The sequence below is a fragment of the Quercus lobata genome, chromosome 8 (assembly GCF_001633185.2).
Source record: "Quercus lobata isolate SW786 chromosome 8, ValleyOak3.0 Primary Assembly, whole genome shotgun sequence".
Classification (NCBI taxonomy): domain Eukaryota; kingdom Viridiplantae; phylum Streptophyta; class Magnoliopsida; order Fagales; family Fagaceae; genus Quercus; species Quercus lobata.
Window position 1 is genome coordinate 42,134,963 of NC_044911.1, and position 21,397 is coordinate 42,156,359.

Here is a 21,397-nt window from a genome sequence, read left to right on the forward strand (position 1 = left end):
TTCCTGTAGCTTGTGAACTTCCTCAACTATGGCTTTGTCTCACTCTTGTGCGAACACTCTTTTTTTTTTTTTTTTTTTTTTTTTTTTTTTTTATGGATAAGAGAGAATGAGGGTGAGACATTCAACTTGTGGACTATGATTGACGGATCAATTTCTGGCATGTCCTCATGACTCCAGGCGAACACATCTTGGTTTGCCTTCAAGAATGCCGTGAGTGGTTGTCACACAAGCCGGCTGGCCAAGGTTCCTATCCTCATTGTTCGTTCTGGCCTAGCATCATCAAGGAGTACTTCTTTTAGCTCTTCCACCAGTTTTGCTTCTGTCCGCTGTTCTTCTATGCACATGGTCTGCAAATGGTCGTCCATCTCCAACATAGCAATGTAGCGTTCGCATGCTACCACTTGATCTCCTCTTACTTCTCCCACCCTGCACTCAGTAGGAAACTTAATCATGAGATGGTAGGTTGAGGTTACGGCCTTCCATGAATTCAAAGTAGGACGACCTAATATGGTGTTGTACACAGATGAACAATCAACAACTAGGAAAGTGACATCCTTGGCGATCTGCTGAGGGTAATCTCCGACCATTACGAATAAAGTGACGGCTCCTAGTGGGTGTACCCTTGTTCCTCCAAACCCGACGAGTGGCGCGTTAACAGGAACTAGCCGTTCTCTATCTAGCCTCATCTGCTGGAATGCAGGGTAATAGAAGATGTCGGTGGAGCTCCCATTATCCACAAGGACCCGGTGGGTGTTGTAATCCCCTATCCGAATGCTAACCACAAGCACGTCGTCGTGAGGGTGGTAGAGACACCTGGCATCTTCCTCCGTGAACCCGATGATAAGGTTGTCGATCTGCGCCATCTTCGGGACGAATCTCGTCAACTGGACATTTTAGACCATCCATAGGTACGTTTTTTACGCCTTTTTAGTTGAGCCAGATGCCGCAGTCCCTCCCACGGTCATCCTTATGTCTCTGAGTGGGAGTCTGGGATGCTCGTTTTCTTTCTGTTCAGGTGTCTCCTAGGGTTGGTCTGTTTTTTCCTTACCGACGAACCTTTACAACTTCCCTTGCCTGATGAGAGCTTCTATCTACTACTTCAAGTCATAGCATTCGGATGTGTCATGACCGTGGTTGCGGTGGAAACGACAGTATTTGTCTCTGGACCTCTTGCTAGGGTCTCCCTTTAGTTTTCTAGGGAATGTCAGGGATCCTTTGTCCTTGATCTGCATCAGGACTTGATCAATCGGAGTGTTCAGTGGGGTGAAGCTTGCGAATTTCCCTATGGGAGGCTTAGAGCGCCTATCATCCCTTCTGTCTCTTGATCTTACTATCTTTCGCCCCTTGTCTTGTTTGGATTCTTCCTGCCTTTCCCTCTTTTGGGGTCTCTCTTCGCAGGCCAGTAGCGCATCTTCCTCGTTCATGTATTTAGTAGCTCTGTAAAGCACATCCGACATGGTTTTCTGGTAATTCTTATATAAGGAAAATAGAAACTTACCCTTTCGTAGCCCGTTCATGAATGCAACAATAAGTATTTTATCATCAACTTCATTGATTGATAGTGCCTCTTTGTTAAAGCGGGTTATGTATGACCTCAACGTCTCATCCTCTCGTTGCTTGATGTTCATTAGGCATGCGGTGGATTTCTTATACCTGTGCCCCCCGATAAAGTTTGAGGTAAACTGGGCGCTTAACTCCTTAAAGGTACCTATGGAATTTGGTGTCAGCTTGCTAAACCAAATTCTCGTGGGACCCTTCAATGTCGTAGGGAAGGCCCTACACATAATCTCGTCTACCACTCCTTGTAGGTGCATCAAAGTCTTGAAAGACTTCAGGTGATCTAGGGGGTCCTTTGATCCATCGTAGCTTTTTACCTGAGGCATCTGGAATTTTAGTGGTAGAGGGAATGACAAGATGGATGCGGTGAATGGTGAATTAGTTCGATGGACTAAGTTGTCAAGGTCACTGGACACCCGTCCTCTGAGGGCATTCATCATCTAGTCCATCCGTTCCTTCATCATCTGTATCTTTGCGACTATTTGAGGGGGAGCCGTATTTATGCCAAATGGACGGCTAGTATCCTGTCGATCTTGTTTGCTCAGGGCATTGCTGCCTTCTGGCCCTTCTTAGTTCAGGGACGGAACCAAGATTCGAACTTGAGGGGGGCAAAGCTTAAAACAATTTTTTTTTTTTTATTTTTTTATTTTTTTTTTATGAAAATAAAAACTAACATCTATTTCATATTCAACAAAATACTACATATAAAATAAGTGTTTCTTAAACATTTCAACACATTTATCAAAATGGAACTCGGCACTATTTCAGAGGAGATCCAAAAATATATATATTTAAGGGCAAATCTTAATTTTTCAAATTACATATGTATACCAGTTTTTTTTTTTTTTTTTTTTTTAACTGGGGGGTCTATTAGGACCAAAATTTAAAATTTCAACATATATATATATATACACTAGCTTTTTTTTTTTTTTTTTGGTGGGGTTGGGGGGGGGGGGGGGAATGGCCCCCCCCTGCCCCACTGTAGTTCCGCCCCTGTCTTAGTTCCTTCTTGGTCTTCCTCTAAGGTGTTCAGCGTTGCGTTCTTCTAGCGCAGCTATTCCTCCAGGTCATGATTTTACTTAGTGAGACGTTCCACTGCTGCTGCGAGGGTTTGGACTTGTCTCTCCAGGGCAGTGGTGCGCAGTTCATCACCCTGATTGTTGGTGGTTGTTGCCATTGAACGAGTAAGTACCATGCAACTTTTTGTCCGAGAAGCGATGAATATGGCTTATCTCCTAACTCTCCACAGACGGCGCCAATTGATGATGCCAAAAATGTCAGTAAGCCACACGATACTCATGTATTCGAGATGATACCTACGAGACAAAAACAAAGAAAAACCCTAGGAGAGTACCGGTGTGGTACTGACCAAAGACCCTCCCAAGGTCAAGTTAGACAACTTTTCATAACTCTAGAGTGTCAGAGTTGGAGTGAATTATGCGTACAGAAATCTTAAAAAAACCTACCCTTTGGGCTTGACAGAAACTATATAATCAAAAGTTACCTAGAAAGCAATAAATGACGGTGACAAGGTCACATGACATTTGCACGATATAGGACGATCCTCAAGGTGACAGATGAAATGCGGATGGTGACAAGGTCACGTAACCTCCATGCAATTTAAGTAATCCTCAAGAAACTTAAAAAGGAAATATCTTGCGCCACACGTTTACCTCAAATTTGGAGAGTCCCAAAAAGAAAGGATCTCGTAAGATATGCAAATAAAAGAAAATCTCTCCTACAAGGAAAGGTCTTCTAAGCCAAGGAACGAATATCAGCTCTATGCTACTATAAAAACCCTAAGATTCTCACAAATCAAGGTATGCATAATTCACCCCAACCCTAGCACTCTAGAATTGTGAAAAGTTGTCTAACTTGACCATTGAGGGTCTTTGGCCGGTACCACATCGGTACTCTCCTAGGGTTTTTTTTGTTTTTGTTTTTGTTTTTGTTTTTGTCTCGCAGGTATCATCTCGAGCACGAGAGTATCGTGTCGCTTACTGACGATTTTCAGCATCATCAAATGAGATCTTAATTAGAATATTAGCATTAATGAGAGTTATTTTTTTTATTTTTTTATTTTTTATATCGTTGAATCTACTTAAATCCAATTATTTAAAAAATGTGTAACTCTTTAGAGTTACACACTAGCCATTTATAATTCATTAGTTTGCATGAATATTTTTTATTTTTTATTTTTTTTTTTATGGGTTGCATGAATAATTTCACTATCATTACGTGTGCTTTCCTTGATATCTGTACACGAATTGATTTTTTTAAATATACAAAAATATTATTTCATAAAATATTAAATACACCTATACATGCTTCTTTTTTTTTTTTTTTTGAAAACACCTAAACATGCTTTTTTGTGTTAGCGTTCTTTTGTAATATTGATATTGATAATGATAGGATAGGATATGTTCAACTTGACTCTATCTATGTGACAATTAGCCACACCTAAACTCGTGTTTCAAAGCACTTATTAACAAATTAGCTTATATAAAATATATAAGTAGTACTTTTTTTTATTTTAATTTTTATGATGATGTATAAGCAATATATTAGTTTTGTTTGAGTTTAGCAATTGAGAACAATGCAAACCTAAATCCAAAACCAAAACCAAAACCAAATTGCTTTCAAGTTGGATTGGTTTCTCATATGAACAATTTATTGAATTATTAGGCTTTATCATCTATGTACACCCTCTAGTTATAATGAATTACTCTTTTGGTCCCAATTGTTGGTCTTATTTTGAAAATCCAAATTTGTAAGGGAACATCATTTGGTGAGCTATCTTTTAAGATATTTTAATACATTAATTAAAAATTCAACCAATGTGGGCTTTACTTATTTATTTATTTCTATAATTTGATAGTTGGGGGATTTGAATCCCTAGCTAATTTAAAGGAGGACAAAGAGAGAAATTATAGTAAAAAGACCCATATTTTATAAGATTTCATATTAGATAAAGATTCTTATTTTGTTAATTAAAGTCTCAAATTAATGGATTAATTTCAATTTAAAACTTCCATCCATCTATGGTATTTATTTTTGTTATTTTAAACAATAATTGAAAAAAAATGAGAAACTAGTGACTAACACTTGGTCATAAAATCAATTTGGTAGTTATTAAATAAAGATAATAGAGAGATAAATATTCGATAAACTATTACTTAAAACTAGAGTGACAATGGTATTTGTAAGAAAATTTAAATTAGTGACCAAATACAAAATTTTATCAACAATTTCAATTTTATATTAAACATCATATAAACCAAGACTTTAAAAAAAAAAAAATTAACAAAATAAAAAATCCGACACAAAATATGAAATATCATATAAAGTAAAAAAAAAAATTTTAAAATGTAATTTTCATTTTAAGAAAATAAAGAAAAAAAAGTGGTAAGGTTAAAACCCCCGAATCGGGATAGGCTCACTTCCCGTTCAATACCCTCCTGTTTTCTCCATTTTTTAAATAGATGAAGGACACGTGTAAGTAAAGCAATCCAAAGGCTAAAAAAGAACCCACAAAGTAGGGGTGTGCATGGGTCGGGTTGGGTCGGGTTGAGGGGATTTTTTGACCCAACCCACCATGGTGGGTCAAAAAAAATTCAACCCAACCCAACCCATCACATAAGTCCAACCCAACCCAACCCAACCCACATGGGTCGGGTTGGGTCGGGTTGAACCTATGGGTTTGACAAATTATTATTATTATTATTATTATTATTATTATTATTATTAAATTGAGTAAAAAAAAATTAATATATCAAAAAAACCTAAAGATTAGTATCAATGTAACTCCTTAAAGGTAAACAACACTAATAACTAAACAACAATAGTAATTTGTTAGGATTTGTGTGAACTAATTGGCTTTTATATAAGATAGGAAGAATTGACTATTTAAAAAAATTTATTAATTATATAATATATTATATATATATTAAATTAGTATTAGTAGGAGGAACTGAGGAAATGCTGCTCTATAGCTAGTTTTTTTTTTTTAAATTATTAAATATAATATATATATATATATATATATATATATATATAAAAGTGCCCTATAATTGATTTAAAAAAATTATTAAATATAAAATATATATTAAATATGGGTGGATCGGGTTGGGTTTGGCGGGTTTGTAATTTTATGACCCAAACCTAACCCGACCCACCATTAAAAAAATTTTTATAACCCAACCCAACCCACCAAGCCTAAAAAACCGACCCAACCCGACGGATCGGGTTGGATTGGGTCGGGTTTGACGGATCGGTGGGTTTTGTGCACACCCCTACCACAAAGCAACTTACTCTCTCTCCGTCTTCCTCTCTCTAGAACTCCAGAACTGAGTATTTCTCAGTAAATTGTCTTGTTCCTTCCTTCATCTTCTACACAAAGATGGTAAAAATCCACAAAACAGTGCACAAATCTCCAGTACTATAGCAATTACTGAATAAATCAACTATCTCCATTACTCTCCCCGTCTAGCTCTATTCAGAGCTGAGCATCAGACGCTCCAAGATCAGACCTTACTTGAGAAGATCGGCGCTTGCCAGAGAAGAAAGGGCGAAATTGGGACATTGGATGAAATATTCCATGGGATCTCCAACAAGATCAGGGAAAGGAAATTGAACCCAAACCTCACCACTTAATGAGAAAGAGAAACACCTTTGATGCTCAGTTCTGGAGTTCTAGAGAGAGTTGAGAGATAGAGAGACGAAGAGAGAAAAATGGAGAGAGAATGAAAGAAAAGTTGCTTTGTGGATTTTTTTTTTTTTTGGCCTTTGGATTGCATCACTTACACGTGTCCTTCATCTATTTTAAAAATGGAGAAAACAGGAGGGTATTGAACGGGAGGTGAGCCTGTCCCAACCGAATCCAAGTCCGCGCTTAACAATAAGGCCCAAGTCCCAAAGTCCGAAACACAAACAACCTCGAGGCTCCGATCCGAAGCTCAACGAGAGGGAGAGGGCTCTCTTCTCTTCAGCGCCATTGGGATCTCAATTGTCAAGGTAATCCTATCAAACACCACAATTGTTCTCATCGCATTATTGCTTCCTGTTTGGTTGCCCAGAAAATGTAGTAAAATTCCATTATCTCGGGTTTTTATTGAAAATTCGGATTTTTGGACCCTTCCGCTCAGACTAAATGCCTAAAAAATGCATGAAGCAAAATGTTAGATTAATCTAAAAGGAAAAAAAAAAAAAAAATAGAATTCCTGTTCGTAAGTTTTATTGGCAACCAAACAGAGAATTAAGCTCTTGAAAAGTGTGGTTTTTACGGCTGTGTATATGTGAAAATGTGATTCATTTGGCTTATTTACTCCAAATCTTAATAGCTGAATTTTCATAATTAACTATGTGTTTGTCTTTGCTTGAACTTTTAAATTTATTTGAAGGTATAGAGCTGATTTGCCATTTCCTCTTATATGATCTCTTTATAACTTTGACACTGTTTTAATACGGGGTTAAATGTGTACGTTGCTTATCAGTTGAAATTGAGTTGAAAGACGAATTTGATCGCATGCGGATGATTGGCCTATCAACTCATAAAGATTGGAATTTTTATTGAATGATCTAAGAGTTTCTTTGTTATTTTACTGGGTTTGCCCTTGCATCTTTTACTGAAGAGTGAAGGCTATTACCTTGAAACATGGCTTTGGTTGATGTGACAAAATCTTGCATTGATTCCATTCGCCAGGTACGTCTTTTTTTTTTTTTGGTGATGAATGTTGAATTGCTGCAGTCTAAAGGCCATGCTTTTTGAAAGTTACTTCATTATCTATTCATTTGCTTGAGAATATATTGAATTTTTCCATATAAGTATCGTATGCAATATTTGTGTCTACTACTAGTGCAGTATATTCCTTAGTCATTGGCTGATATCTGGAGGTTTTTTTTTGGGGGGGGCGCTTTTGAATGCAAATGATATTGAATAGAAAGACCAATGCATCCATTGGGTTTGAGTAATTCTTTGACATTCATAATCTGAAGTGAAAGAGAGAGTTTTTAAAAGGAAAACAGAAACTGCATGAATTGTAAAACTTGTCTCTGGTTACTCCTACACCCTACACTACTTAACTAAAGGAACAAATTTCGTGTATCCTTCAAGTTATATCATATTAGACTATTTCAGTTCAAATTTGAATGTTTCATTTTGCATGCAATTCAATAGTTTGAATTTTCTATTGTGAAGAGTCTTGTAACTCAACTGGCACCTCTTGGTGTTTCCAACAAAGACGTCCAAGTTTTAAATCCCCCACCCTCAACTATTGAATTAAAACACACACACACACACACACACACACACACACACACACAATTTGAGCTTTCTGTTGGCCTCAACAATTTTTTTTTTTTTGATAAATAATAAAACTTCATTGAAAGAAAAGAAACTACTACAAAAAGACAGAGCACGCAGGAAGTGTGCCGAGGAATACGTGAAAACAAATTTTAACTAAGAAGCATAAAAAGTACAACTATCAAGAAAATTAGACAAAGAAGCAAAGTTGAAAACACCTGATGCATTCATCCACCCAAGCAATGTCTGGAAGAAAGACAGCTTGAAGTCATGAATCAATCTTTTGGTTCCTTCAAAAATCTGAGAATTCCTCTCCCGCCAAATACCCCACATTAGTCAATGAGGGATGATGTTCCAAATCACACCATTTCTATGCCTACTGCCTGGCCAAGTAGCTAGAAGCTCCACAACACCACTAGGCGTAACCCAAGATACCCCAAAAAGCGTAAACCCTTGCTTCACAATTCTCTGGCTATGTAAAAGTAAATGAATCTTTGTTGGCACTTTTGGTCTCCACACAGACTTCTAGGGAAAAGACATATGAGAAGGGGATTGTAAGACCTTATAGTAAGATTGAACATCAAAACCCCCTCGAGAAGAAGGTTTCCAACACAACTTATCCACTCCATCCCCTCTCCACACTCCACAAATTTATATAGACTACTGACACTTTCCAACATTAATCCTTGAATGTTATGTGCACGGTTTGTTATATGTATTTGTTTACAAGTGTCATGGATTGGCACAGGTGGCACAGTTATTGTTCAGTACCTGAATATGTCAGGGTATTTCTCTGCAGCAGTGTTCATTCCTTTCAGTTGCCAAAGTCTTTGCTCTTGTCAATCAGCTATCTGTATTCTTAATTTATTTTTCTTATTGTCCGTTTGTTTTAGCTTAAGAACCCAACTTATTTTCACCATCAATTATTTAGAACCTGACATTTTCTAAGTACAATTGTACTTTTGACACAGATTATTTATTTATTTTTTAAAACAAAATAAACCAATTAATATGCTCATCCAAACACACTCTTAATTACCTAAAAATCATATTAATACTAGAGTTTGAACACCATGATTGATGTTTTACACTGCTTATGGTTTACTACTAGAGAAAGGAAAAGAAGATAAAAGTTTCAAATTTGTCTTATTTTCAATTGTTTGGTAAGTAAATAGAAGTGAAAAGGAAAGAATGAGGGAAGAAAATAATTTAAAATTTTCCTTAGAGGCCCACCAAAATTGGTTTTCAAAATAGGTAGCTTTGGGAGAAAATTGATGCGAGAACAAAAGGTGTAAAAGATATCTTCTTTTTATTTTCCTTTCAGTTCTGAGAAAACCATGTAACTTTCTTTGCTTTTCTTTTCACTTCTTTATTTTCTCTGGTAGAAAGTGACCAATTGGGCTGTTAGTTTCTAGATGATTGGGCTTATATACAATGGTAGGTGGTTAAAGAAGTGTGATGAATAATGGGTAGTAAGCAAGCTGAAATCTTCTTGTATAAGCTTTCTGACGCAGCAAGCACTGCATTGTTGCTGGAACTGAGAAACCAGCCCTTGGCAGGTCAAGAGTCAGTCAAAAGTAGAAATAAGTAAATCATTGTGTGCTGCCTAAGTAATAAATGAGTCTAAGAATCAAACATTTAAAGTCCTAAGGAATTCTATGTGGCTTTCTTGGTAAATGGGTTTATAACCTTAATAAATGACATCCAATCTATACACACACACACACACACACACACACATATATATATATATTAATAGGTAAAGCTGAAAGAAAATCTAATTAGGTTTTAAATTGGATTCCAATTGTTGTCTAATTTTGTGCCACGTGTCCTATTTAAGTTTTTTTATTTTTATTTTTTTTCTAGGTGAGTTAGTGAGGTGCAAAAGAGAAAATGTCTAATATAAATAAATCATCAAAACCTCAATAAAAAGAAAAAAAAGAAAGAGTAAACTCGTGTATATCAAAAAGAAATTAAAATAAAAAAATAAAAGAGAGAGAGAGAGAGAGAGAGAGTATAATTTGAATCTATATATGTGTGTAATTGTAATTTTTTTTACTTGTACCATGCACATGCATGTGTTATACACTAATTGATATAAAATTTGGTGTACATGATAAGACAAACAAAGGTTTTTATGGTATTATCTGTAGCCATCACAAATTCTCAGTAGCAGTTCTGTAACTTGTGCTGCATGAATTTTTGAGTTTTGAAATTTTATTGATAGTATTAACTCGACATGTGATTATCTCAGTCCAACATTGAGTTGATCTATTCTAATATTCCATATTCACCTTTGTCTTTAGATATCAGAGCACATTGAAGATGCAACTCTTTACCTTGATGCTGGATCTACAGAAAGTTTCCAATTTATCGGGGCATTTCCTGTGTTGCTGGACCTTGGAGTACGTGCAGTTTGCAGTTTGGAGAACATGTGTTCTCTCGATGTGGTAAACTAAAAGGGTCATGTGTCTCCTAAATTGTCTTTTATTGCTTCTTTCAACCTGATATGAACAAGTTTGAATGGCTTCACATTTGAACCTACCTCATAAACAGAAAGTGTCTGTATCAATATGTGTGTGTGCGCGCGCTAGCTATGATAGCCAACCATTGTAGATAAGACACCATTTATTGCTCTCATCTCAAACATGTTGTAATTTGTATTTGCTTTGACTCTAGGTGGTTGATTGGAACTCAAAATCTGATGCTGCAAGGAAAATAGTGGTCATCACATCCCGTCTACTAAGTGACGCGCATCGGTATATTTTACGTTGCCTAAGCACACATCAAGGTGTTCGTCGTTGTATTATATTTACATCAATCTCAGAGGTGCTAATTAGTGCTTTTCTCTGCAGTTTATTCATTTTTTTTTTCTTTTTATCATTTCTGCACTTGCCATTATTTTTCTGAATGTTGTGTATAATTTTCATTTGCACGTAAAATAAATTAATTTTTCCTCGTTTTAATTGTTGACAATCATATTAAATATAATTCTTGCTTTTACTTTTCAAGGCCCTATATTTTGTGAATTCATTGATTTGATTAAAAACTAGTTGAACACTTGGACTGTTTGATCCGAATGAGAAGAATAAGAACCACAGTTGATTTTATCAAATAAATTTATATTTAAAAGGGTACTCAGGGGGACAATATCATTTAATTTGCATGGGGGTTCAAGTGACAGTCTAGTGGTAATAAAATCCTTTGTGGTGCCCCATGTTTGTGGTTCAAGCCCCACCTTCCCCCTCCCCCACTATCTGCCTATAAAAAAATATAAAATTATATGTGGACTTCTTGACTGCTGTACCAAAACTGAAATCGAAGTTTTTTCTCCTGTGTTTTTGCAAGACCCAGGACTGGGAGATCTGTAGAAAGGAGAAAAGTTCCTCTCACAAATGTTCTTAGCTTGAGTACTTTTGCTTGTTTTCACCCATGAAATTTCTTTGCTACTTCATATTAATGTCCTGGGCATTACTGCTTATGCTTCTGAGATGTATGCATTTGAGACCCATTTCTACTGATAATGTCTCAAAGAGGAATCATAATTAAAAAAAAAAAAAATCATAGAAATAGTCCCTGGTTATCTATATAAGGAAAAGAAAAATGTCATCCTGGGTAAAGATTTTATTCCCAGTTTCTGTCAATTGTTTTGGGTTGCCACCAGTAGATATTCCTGCGTGAATATATTTACCTTTTAAAACCAAACATATAAGGTTTCTGCCGCTGAGAGTTTGAATGGTGAACCACTTAATTTGAACTCTAGCAGTATACATTTTGCAAAATGTCTTTCATGCCCCAAACCCTTCCATAATTTGAAGCTACATGGTTCTAACCTTATTGAAATTATGGAAAGTGAAAACCATAAAATTTCATTACTACATACCATATCCACATACCTCTTTTTATCTTTGTACAATTATTTTGTTGTAGTAGTTAAAAAGGGTTATTATCCAGTATAAGTCCCATCTGAGTGGGTTCCTGGGTGGGGTAGTTTGAACACGGTTCTTTCTTCTACATTTTATGCATAAAGTGACCACTTTCAAGATTTTTACCTGCAGACTGCACCAGATAATTCACTCTGTGTGACTGGAAATTTATTTCGTACCTAATAGTTTAAATTAGAAATATGATATCCATGTTACAGGATCTGAGAGGTCATTAAATAAATTATTTATTTTCCATCTGTTTTGGCTGTTGCTGCTGAATCTTATCAAATGCCATACCAAAATGCAGATATCTCACTCTGCATATCCTGATTCACCTCTGGGACCAGATGCATTTCATGAATATGAATCCTTGCTTGTCCAAGATTATGAGGAACTTGTTAAGAAAGCTGAGACAAAGTCTAAACAGCCAGAAGATAAAAGCTTACAGGATAATTTACCCTTTGAAGATGAAGGATGGTCACGACTCACGTCCAGTGAAGAGGGTTTTCCTCGCATTGAAGCTAGTTCAAGTGGAAGAGATATATACAATAATAATCTAATAGGTCACGTAGAAGATGTAGGGCAAAAATTGGTTGTTTCTGTGCATCACTTCCCCATGCTTTTGTGTCCTTTTTCACCAAGAGTCTTTGTTTTACCTTCAGAGGGATCAATTGCCGAAGCATACGTATCAGCTGAACATGAGGATTCCCTTAGTCCTGGATTGCCTCCCTTAAGTACTGGATTACCTTCTGATGGTGATGATGTTCCTCCTGGGGCAACTCTTACAGCACATTTTCTTTACCATCTGGCCGCCAAGGTAATAAGCTCTGTGTGCGCTATAACCTTTTGTTTGTTGCCTTTTATTGCTATGCTGAGCTCTAGAGTTCCTACAATTTTCCTATGTTTTTAACAGATATGCCTATCCTTTAAGTCTAGGTACTCTATATCTTACCCATGTCCAAATTTATGAACAATAAGTTGCTATGGAAGTGAAATTACCAAAGCCCTTGTTTCTAATATTAGCTTTTATATCTAAAGGTCAAAATGCCAAAAATACTTCCAATGGTCTTTGGAACAAATGGCATCTTGTTGCCAGATAAACAAGGGATTGAGGATAAGATCAAGGGTCCAATCCCATATGGGTGCGTGAGTGCTTAACTCTTTACCTAAATACCCCTACGGTCCTTTCCATGATATATAGCTTATCAAGTAAGAGTAGAAATGATGTTTTCCCCATTGAAAGCATATGTTGGTCCCTTTAGGAGTTGACAGGTAAATGTTCCCCCTGTGGTAAGTTTAGGTTGTTCCCTTTATGACCATGGTCTATTTTTCTTAATCTTGTAGATGGAGTTGAAAATGGAGATATTTTCCATTGGTGATTTGTCAAAAACCGTTGGGAAGATATTGACAGACATGTCAAGTCTTTATGATGTAGGCCGTCGTAGACGATCAGCAGGTCTATTACTCATTGACCGCACACTTGATCTTCTAACCCCTTGCTGCCATGGGGACTCACTTGTTGATCGCATGTTCTCCTCTTTGCCTCATAAGGAACGAGCAACATCATCTACCCAAACTAAAGGCTCTCAAACCCAACTCAAACATGGTCCTTCTAAACTGCAACGCACTCCTCTTGATGTTCAGATCCCACTTCAAAAGATTTTAAGCGAAGAAGATTGTAAAATAGATAATTTTCGGCTTCTAGAAAGCATCGAAGCTTTTCTATGTGCATGGGATTCTACTAACTCTGCTTCTCAAATTGTAGATTTAACTAATCTCAGCAACAAAGTTAATGATAAAAGGCCCCTTCACTCTGTGATTGAGCTATCTAGTGGGTCCTTTGTCTCCACTGAAAATTTTCGTGGAACACCATACTTGGAAGCTATAATGGATAGGAGGACCAAGGATGGGGGCATTCTGGTAAAGAAGTGGCTCCAAGAAACTCTGCATCGGGAAAATATAACTGTGAATGTGAAATCTCGTCGTGGCTATGTTACAAAGTCTGAGTTGCAACCTATGATCAAAGCACTGGCTAATAGTCAGCCATCTCTGATGAGAAACAAAGGAATCATTCAGTTAGCTGCAGCTACATTAGTTGCCCTTGATGAATCACATTGTGCCACATGGGATGCATTTATCAGTGCGGAGAAAATATTGACTGCTAGCGCTGGAGACACAACCCAGAATCTTGCTGCTCAAATTGGTGATCTTGTCAATAAGAGTGCTTTGGTGGGATCACATGGACAGAAGAATGGCAAAACAGAGCCTTCACATGGAGTACTTTCTTTTCAAGATGCTTTACTGCTTACAATTACTGGATATATATTGGCCGGTGAGAATTTCCCAACATCTGGGTCAGATGGTCCTTTTTCTTGGCAAGAGGAGCATCTGTTGAAAGAGGCAATTGTGGATGCTATTCTTGAAAACCCATCAATAGCAAAACTAGAATTTTTGCATGGTCTAAGGGAAGACCTTGAAGCCAACCTAAACAGGATGAGATTAGAGAAAACCAAAGAAGTGTCTTCAAATCAATTAGAAATTGATGATTTTGACGATGATCAATGGGCTAGCTGGGGTGATGAAGATGCTGATAATTATAATAACAAAGAGCAAGTGTATGGCGACATGCAGCTGAAGTTGGAGTTGCGTGATAGGGTGGATAACCTTTTCAAATTTCTTCATAAATTATCTAGCTTGAAGAGGAGGAACTTACCATTGAGGGATGGGACGTTGTCTTTAGAAAGTAATTTTAGTGGAGATCCCTATACAAGTAAAGGATTACTTCATAAACTTCTAACAAGGGTGTTGGGCAAGTATGATGTACCTGGATTGGAGTACCATTCCTCTACTGTTGGACGACTTTTCAAAAGTGGGTTTGGAAGATTTGGCCTTGGGCAGGTAAGTTTTGGTCCCCGTGACTCATTATGTGAATTTTGCTTCAATAGTTCAAATAAGCTAAGATTGCCTTTTTTGAGTTCTGCAGGCAAAACCAAGTCTTGCTGACCAAAACGTCATTCTGGTTTTTGTTATTGGGGGCATCAATGGTCTCGAGGTCTGAATTTCTTGAGCTCGTTAACTTTATTTTTCTTCTGCCTTTCCCAACAATTTATTGCTATACTTAAAGCATTTGAATAACAATCTAATTACAAATAATTTTTTACTTCCTTCCCAAATGAGGCTCATCTGGAATGGAGGTTATGTTAGCCTTTGCCCTTGAAAAGATCTTTAATGTATTTTTGAAACGATTCTTGTCTACTTATTAAAAACATGAAACCTCATTACCTTAAGAAGAAACATGACATTGTCCTCTTTTTGTGTCACAAGGTACGTGAAGCTCAGGAGGCTTTATCTGAGAGTGGAAGGCCTGAAATCGAATTGCTTCTTGGTGGAACAACTTTTTTAACTCCTTATGATATGCTTGATTTACTAATGGGGGACTCCAGTTACTTCAATCCCTTAATTGGTAAAAGATAGAGAGAGAAAAAATATAAAATGAATCTGAAATGCTGTTTGCTAACAGTTCATCTGCTATTTGTTTTGAGCAATTCAAATTTAGTTTATTTTATAGTTGAATTGGCTCCCTTAAAATGGGAAGGAAAATATCACACATAGCTCCTGGTATGAAGTATCGTGTATACTCTCTTTCTGCATTTGCGTGTGGATGAGGATGAAAATAATGTATTATCTTTCTTTCTTTTTTAGCACCTTTGCTTGCATCTTCATTTATTATTACTTTTGTAAATTGTTGCACTTGCACTTCATAACGCGGACAGGCATGTTGATTGTTTCCCGTTGGAAATACACAACATTTGGGATTAATTTTAAAGACATGGCATCCTGTCAATTGCATGGTAAAGATGAATAAAATTTCATGTAGACAAATAGAGCAACATGTAATGTACTACAAAAGGTTCAATGGGATATAAAATTGGGTTGGAATTATTCTTTTTTCACTTGTTGTAAGATGATGAATATAATAATAATAATAATAACAACATTAATAATAAGAGTATATCTGCTAAAAACCTCATAGCTCAGCTAGTTAGCACCTTATGGTATTTCTAATAAAGATATTGAGAAGTTATCCAAATGATAATAATGAGAAGGGTAAATCTCAATTAAAGCCTCTAGTCTCCCCTTCTTGGTTGAGATTCGGTGCACTGAGCTACGCTTTTTTTAATGATTAATATTGAAAGTTAAAAAAATTTGATTTTAATCCCAGTCATTAAATCAAAATATTTTTAACTTTTTACCTTTGATCTTTTTCACTTTTTAAACTTCTCTCTTGCATAGGCCTGGTTGCGTCCATTGAATGTGCTTGTAAGCTTGGCTGAAATCTTCAAATCTACTGTAAGGCAACTGGACAGCAAGTGAGCCAAAATAAATCCCAAATGTTCCACCTTACTCAAATTCTAAATACTCTCTCAACCAACATATATACGTATATATACTTCTCCTAGATGCAACACCAAATATCTATACAATAAATTTTTTGCTAGATCATCAAACTACTTTGAAATTTGAAATATTCTATTAGTAAATAAATAAAATTTGATGTTTTATACTCAGTTTGGCTCTTCTGCTAGACCAAGAATATATAAGATTTGCCTTTGAAATTTTGTTTTATAAGATAATGACATCTTAGGAAAGGCTATGAACTGTTCACAACTCCACATTCAAAGTTCAAATCCCCCTTCGTAACCTATCTTTTGTTCCAACTGCAAAACTGTAGTAGATCAAATGCCTTTACCATCTATATTTCATAACATCCACCAATTCCCATAGATTTCTGCCACATTTATTATTTCCATTCCCCTCTCTTTTCTGTCACTAACTGAAAAATGACACAGCCAAAAAAAAAAGAGCAAACTCTTTCACTGTCATCTCCCCAACTTACTTGTCCAATTCAAACTCTTTTAACTAATCCGACCAACTCCAAGATCAGACATGTGATCAATATTGTCGACTCCAAGATCAGACATGTAATCAATATTGTCAAGATCAGAAATGTACAATGACTAACTTGTGAGTTATTATAGAATTCCAACCTGTGTTCAGACTTAAGTGTCTTCTTCAGGTTAACAAATCAAATTAGATATCTAGCACTAGCTAGCTAAGAGAACCACCACTAATTTGTGGACAAGCAAAACTCGTATCCCACCAGACAATGGCACCGACCATATTTATCAAACTAGTCTGGATATCTATTAGTTTGTGCAAGTGATTGACTACATTAAAAATTCAGCCAAAAAAAAAGTATTGACTACATTAATAAAAATTTGAAACAACAATTTTGAAAAATATATATAGAAAAGAAAAATCTGAGCTTACTTCAACAAAATTCGGCTTTTGTACAACAAAAATCAACAATGGCACTAACAAGAATCCAGAAGCAAGAAGCCATGGCTGATTCATATTGTTCTACTTTTCTTTATGCCAGTCACTAGTGGCAATCTTTCCACTGGCTCTGATACCATCTTCTCAGGCGAGTCTATCTCTGGGAACCAAACCATAATATCCAAAGGTGGAGTTTTTGAACTGGGTTTCTTCACACCAGGTAACTCTCACAACTATTACATAGGCATATGGTATAAAGGATTACCAATACCAAAAAAAAAACAGTGGTTTGGGTGGCCAACAGGAATCAACCTGTCTCTGACCCATTCTCTTCAACATTACAGCTGTTTCAGGATGGTAACTTAGTCCTACTCACATCAAACAAGATTAGAGTTTGGTCTACAAATTCAACCTCTAGCTTGCCTACTAAGGTGTGCTTCTTGACAATGGAAATTTCATCTTAAGAAAAAATTCAGATTCCTCTAGCATAATGTGGCAGAGTTTTGATCACCCAACTGATACATGGCTGCCTGGTGCCAAGTTTGGATATAATAAAGTTACTAATGATAGTCAAATTCTAACTTCGTGGAGAAGTTGTGAAAATCCAACACCTGGGCTCTTCTCTGCTGAACTAGAACCAAAAGGTACAAGTTACTTGTTAAAATGGAAGGTCTAATTTGTATTGGACTAGTGGGGAATGGTCAGGGAAGATTTTCAGCCTTCTGCCTGAAATAGACCTGAACCGTTATGTTAAAAATCTTACCTTTGTTTCAAATGAAAATGAGAGCTATTTTATATATTCTGCTGCATCCGATTTTGCACTTACTAGATCTGTGCTGGATGTAACTGGGCAGCTCACGTTATCTGTATGGTGGAAGGAGCTCCAGCAATGGAATTTGGTTTGGATAAAACCAAAGAACCAGTGTTAGGTTTATGCTACCTGTGGTGCTTTTAGTAGCTGCAATGAGCAAAATTCCACTGATTGTGCTTGTATACAAGGATTTGAACCAAGCAAATTAGATGAATGAAATTTGAAAGATCAATCAGGTGGCTGTGTGAGGAGAGCCCCATTACAATGTGATCACAGTGGAAATGATGCATTTTTGTTAATTCCCAATATGCTGTTTCCAGTGAATTCAGTGGCATTAAGAGTCAACAACATCAAAGAATGCAATCAGCATGCTTGAGCAACTGTTCATGCACTGCTTATGCTTATGATAACAAATGTTTTATTTGGATAGGAGAACTGGTCAATCTACAACAATTTTCATCTGAAAATAAGATTGGAAGAGAAATCCATGTCCATGTTGCAGCATCTGAGCTTTTGGGAAGTAAAGCGAAGACAGATGGAAAAACTATTTGGATTGTTGTTGGAGCAATTGCAACAATTTTTCTCCTCTATGGTATGGTATTAACAATAATATGGAGGAGACAATCTGCTCGCACATTTGAGGCAATGGATGATTCCTTGATGCTGTTCAACTACCATGAATTATAAAAAAAGCTACAGAGAACTTCTCGCAAAAACTTGGTGAGGCTGGTTTTGGTTCTGTTTTCAAGGGGACTTTACCCAATTCAACTGCCATAGCAGTGAAAAAACTAAGAAGTGTAAAGCAAGATGAGAAGCAGTTTCATGCAGAAGTGAGCATAGTTGGAACAATTCATCATGCTAATCTTATCCGCCTTTGAGGATTTTGTGCAAAAGCTTCAAAATGGTTTATAGTCTATGATTACATGCCAAAAGGTTCTCTAGAGTCACATTTGTTTCGAGAGGGTTCCCAAATTTTGGATTGGAAGGTAAGATATAATATTGCATTAGGGACTGCTAGAGGATTGGCTTACCTTCATGAGGAGTGCAGAGACTGTATCATACATTGTGACATCAAGCCTGAAAACATTTTGTTGGATGCTGATTATAATCCAAAAGTGGCTGATTTTGGCCTTGCAAAGCTTGTTGGTCGGGACTTTAGTCGGGTTTTTACTACCATGAGGGGAACCAGAGGTTACCTCACACCAGAATGGCTTTCAAGTGAGGCTATCACTCCAAAAGTTGATGTTTTCAGCTTTGGAAAGCTTCTTTTCGAGATTATATCAGGTTGAAGATATACAGACATGCTAAATGATGATTTATCTAACTACTTTATGACTAGTGTTGCAAATGCAATAAACAAAAGGGAAGAAGTTATGATGCTGCTAGATTACAAATTGGAGAATAGTGACAGCATAGAAGAGCTAACTAGAGCTTGCAAAGTTGCTTGTTGGTGCATTCAAGATGATGAGAAGGATAGACCAACCATGGGGCAGGCAGTACAAATTCTGGAAGGAATTATGGAAGTAGGCATGCCTCCAATCCCACAGATTTTGCAACGACTTGCAGAAGATCCTGTGATTTCAAATTTTTACCAGGAAACTGAGACTTCAACTAGTTCATATTAATGGCCCTGAGCTTCCTCTTGACCACCTATGTATGATCAATGAGTTTCAAGTGCTCTAGACAATGCAAGTGCACCTCTCAATGAATGACTGTAAATTCTCATTTCACTGATATAACTTCAAATAAATTATTCAACTGTTGGTAGTAGGTTTAAAGCCAAGTTCAGGCGTTTCTAAAATTGCACCTTCCATGAGATAGAGTCAGCTTGTTTGATGTATGTATTTGTTATGAGAAAATGTGTAGTTGTTAGGTTTTATAAATGTGTTTTTGTTCTTAGGTAGTTAGGTACAATTTGTTTGAATTAGAGAATTGGAGAACTTTAAAGGCAAACATATGTTATGTTGGAGAATAAGAGGTAAACAATGAAATGAATAATAAATAATGCCTTAGAGGAACAAAAGAATAAGAGGTAAACAATGAAATGAATAATAAATAATGCCTTAGAGGAACAAATTAACGTTATCTTTAGACATTATTTGCCTCCCCACAAGTGTTGCTATAGGATTATTGCAAAATTGTTTCTAGGAAACAACCAAACTTATTGTGTACTACAAATAACAACTTGGAGAAGACCCACGGAATTTTTTATGTTTCTAAGAGAAAATTATTCATTTATTAGATTGGAATATTAAGAGTATAAACAATATATATATATATATATATATATATATATATATATATATCATGAAAAGTCACAAATAAAGTGTTATAATTGTTAGAAAATAGTTAGAAACAATCTCCCAACCTTCATAAACGTTTAAATGTCAAGCGGTGCAACTCTTGGTTACAAATTTTGCATAAACCATTATTCTACTTTCAACACAATGTTACTTGAAATTCGGTGAACCTAGTTTTCAGCGAAAAAAAAATATAGAAACTTCCGCTCAACATTCTTTCAACCTAATATCAGGCTAAAATTTGACATAGTCACACAAATGCCTTTTTTATTGTTTTTTTTCCTCTATCTTTTCTAAGAGCTAATAACACTTGTCCATTTCTAAAGTGGGATCAAACAACATTCTTCAGCTACCAAAATGAGATCAAACTTGTATTATAACCTACTTGGATATACAAAATATCCACCATGCTATAGACTATCTAATATTCGATTAAATAATTGTCTTACAAAAAACTTTGAAACCACTTTTGGATTAAAAAAAAAAGTAAAAATTATATTTTAAACCTTATAATTTAAGAGATATAACAAATTAAATGTTTTAGTTTCAAAGGTAACAAATTAAACCCTTAATTTATTTTTAAATCCAAATACAATGTGGTTCCACTTAAATAATTTGAGGCTTATTACGATACTTTTGAAATCTTAGGTTTAATTTGTTACACCTCTACGTTATTAGGATTTCAAATGTATGTTTTTTTTTCAATAAAAAAGAAGAAGGTATTATTAGGAGAGAAAGAGATAAAGGGGGGAAAAGACAAAAAAAACAAAAAAGAAGAAGAAGAAAAGCGCATGCAAATAAGCTACCAAAAGGCCAAAACTCACACATTTAGCATAAAAATTACCAAAAATGATATATTTTGATAAATACTATGCATATAAAGTATTCAAAATTACAGGATCTTCAAATGGACATTTAAATGGTTTAGTGTTTAGTTTGTTATTTTTTTAAATATCAAGTTACATGTCTAAATTATTAGAATTTTCAATGTATTTTTTTTTTTTTTATAAAATTATTACCGAGAGGGAGAAAAGTCAAAAAAGAAAAAAGGAAAAACACATACACCTCTACCATTAGTGAAAATGGAAAATTGTAATATTTCCCGGAAAAAAAGAAAAGAAAAAGAAAAGCATTTCTATAATCCATAGTTTGGACTTGGAAAAAC

At 35.8% G+C, this 21,397-nt stretch overlaps 1 protein-coding gene and 1 pseudogene across 2 annotated transcripts; both read left to right on the forward strand.

Moving 5' to 3' along the window:
• The first annotated feature begins 5,862 nt into the window (after positions 1–5,862).
• LOC115955620 (sec1 family domain-containing protein MIP3) lies at positions 5,863–15,488 on the forward strand. 2 transcript variants are annotated; one of them, XM_031073820.1, is made up of 8 exons: positions 5,863–6,570; positions 7,050–7,258; positions 10,165–10,308; positions 10,538–10,687; positions 12,092–12,601; positions 13,129–14,682; positions 14,768–14,836; positions 15,109–15,488. In XM_031073820.1, exons 2-8 carry the CDS (start codon positions 7,211–7,213, stop codon positions 15,256–15,258), a joined length of 2,625 nt encoding a protein of 874 aa, XP_030929680.1. In that variant the 5' UTR covers positions 5,863–6,570; positions 7,050–7,210; the 3' UTR covers positions 15,259–15,488. The 2 variants fall into 2 exon arrangements, with proteins under 2 accessions (XP_030929680.1, XP_030929681.1); XM_031073821.1 differs by having other exon boundaries at positions 7,188–7,258.
• A 1,729-nt stretch (positions 15,489–17,217) lies between these two features.
• On the forward strand, positions 17,218–19,557 carry LOC115956895 (annotated as a pseudogene).
• The last annotated feature ends 1,840 nt before the right edge of the window (positions 19,558–21,397 follow it).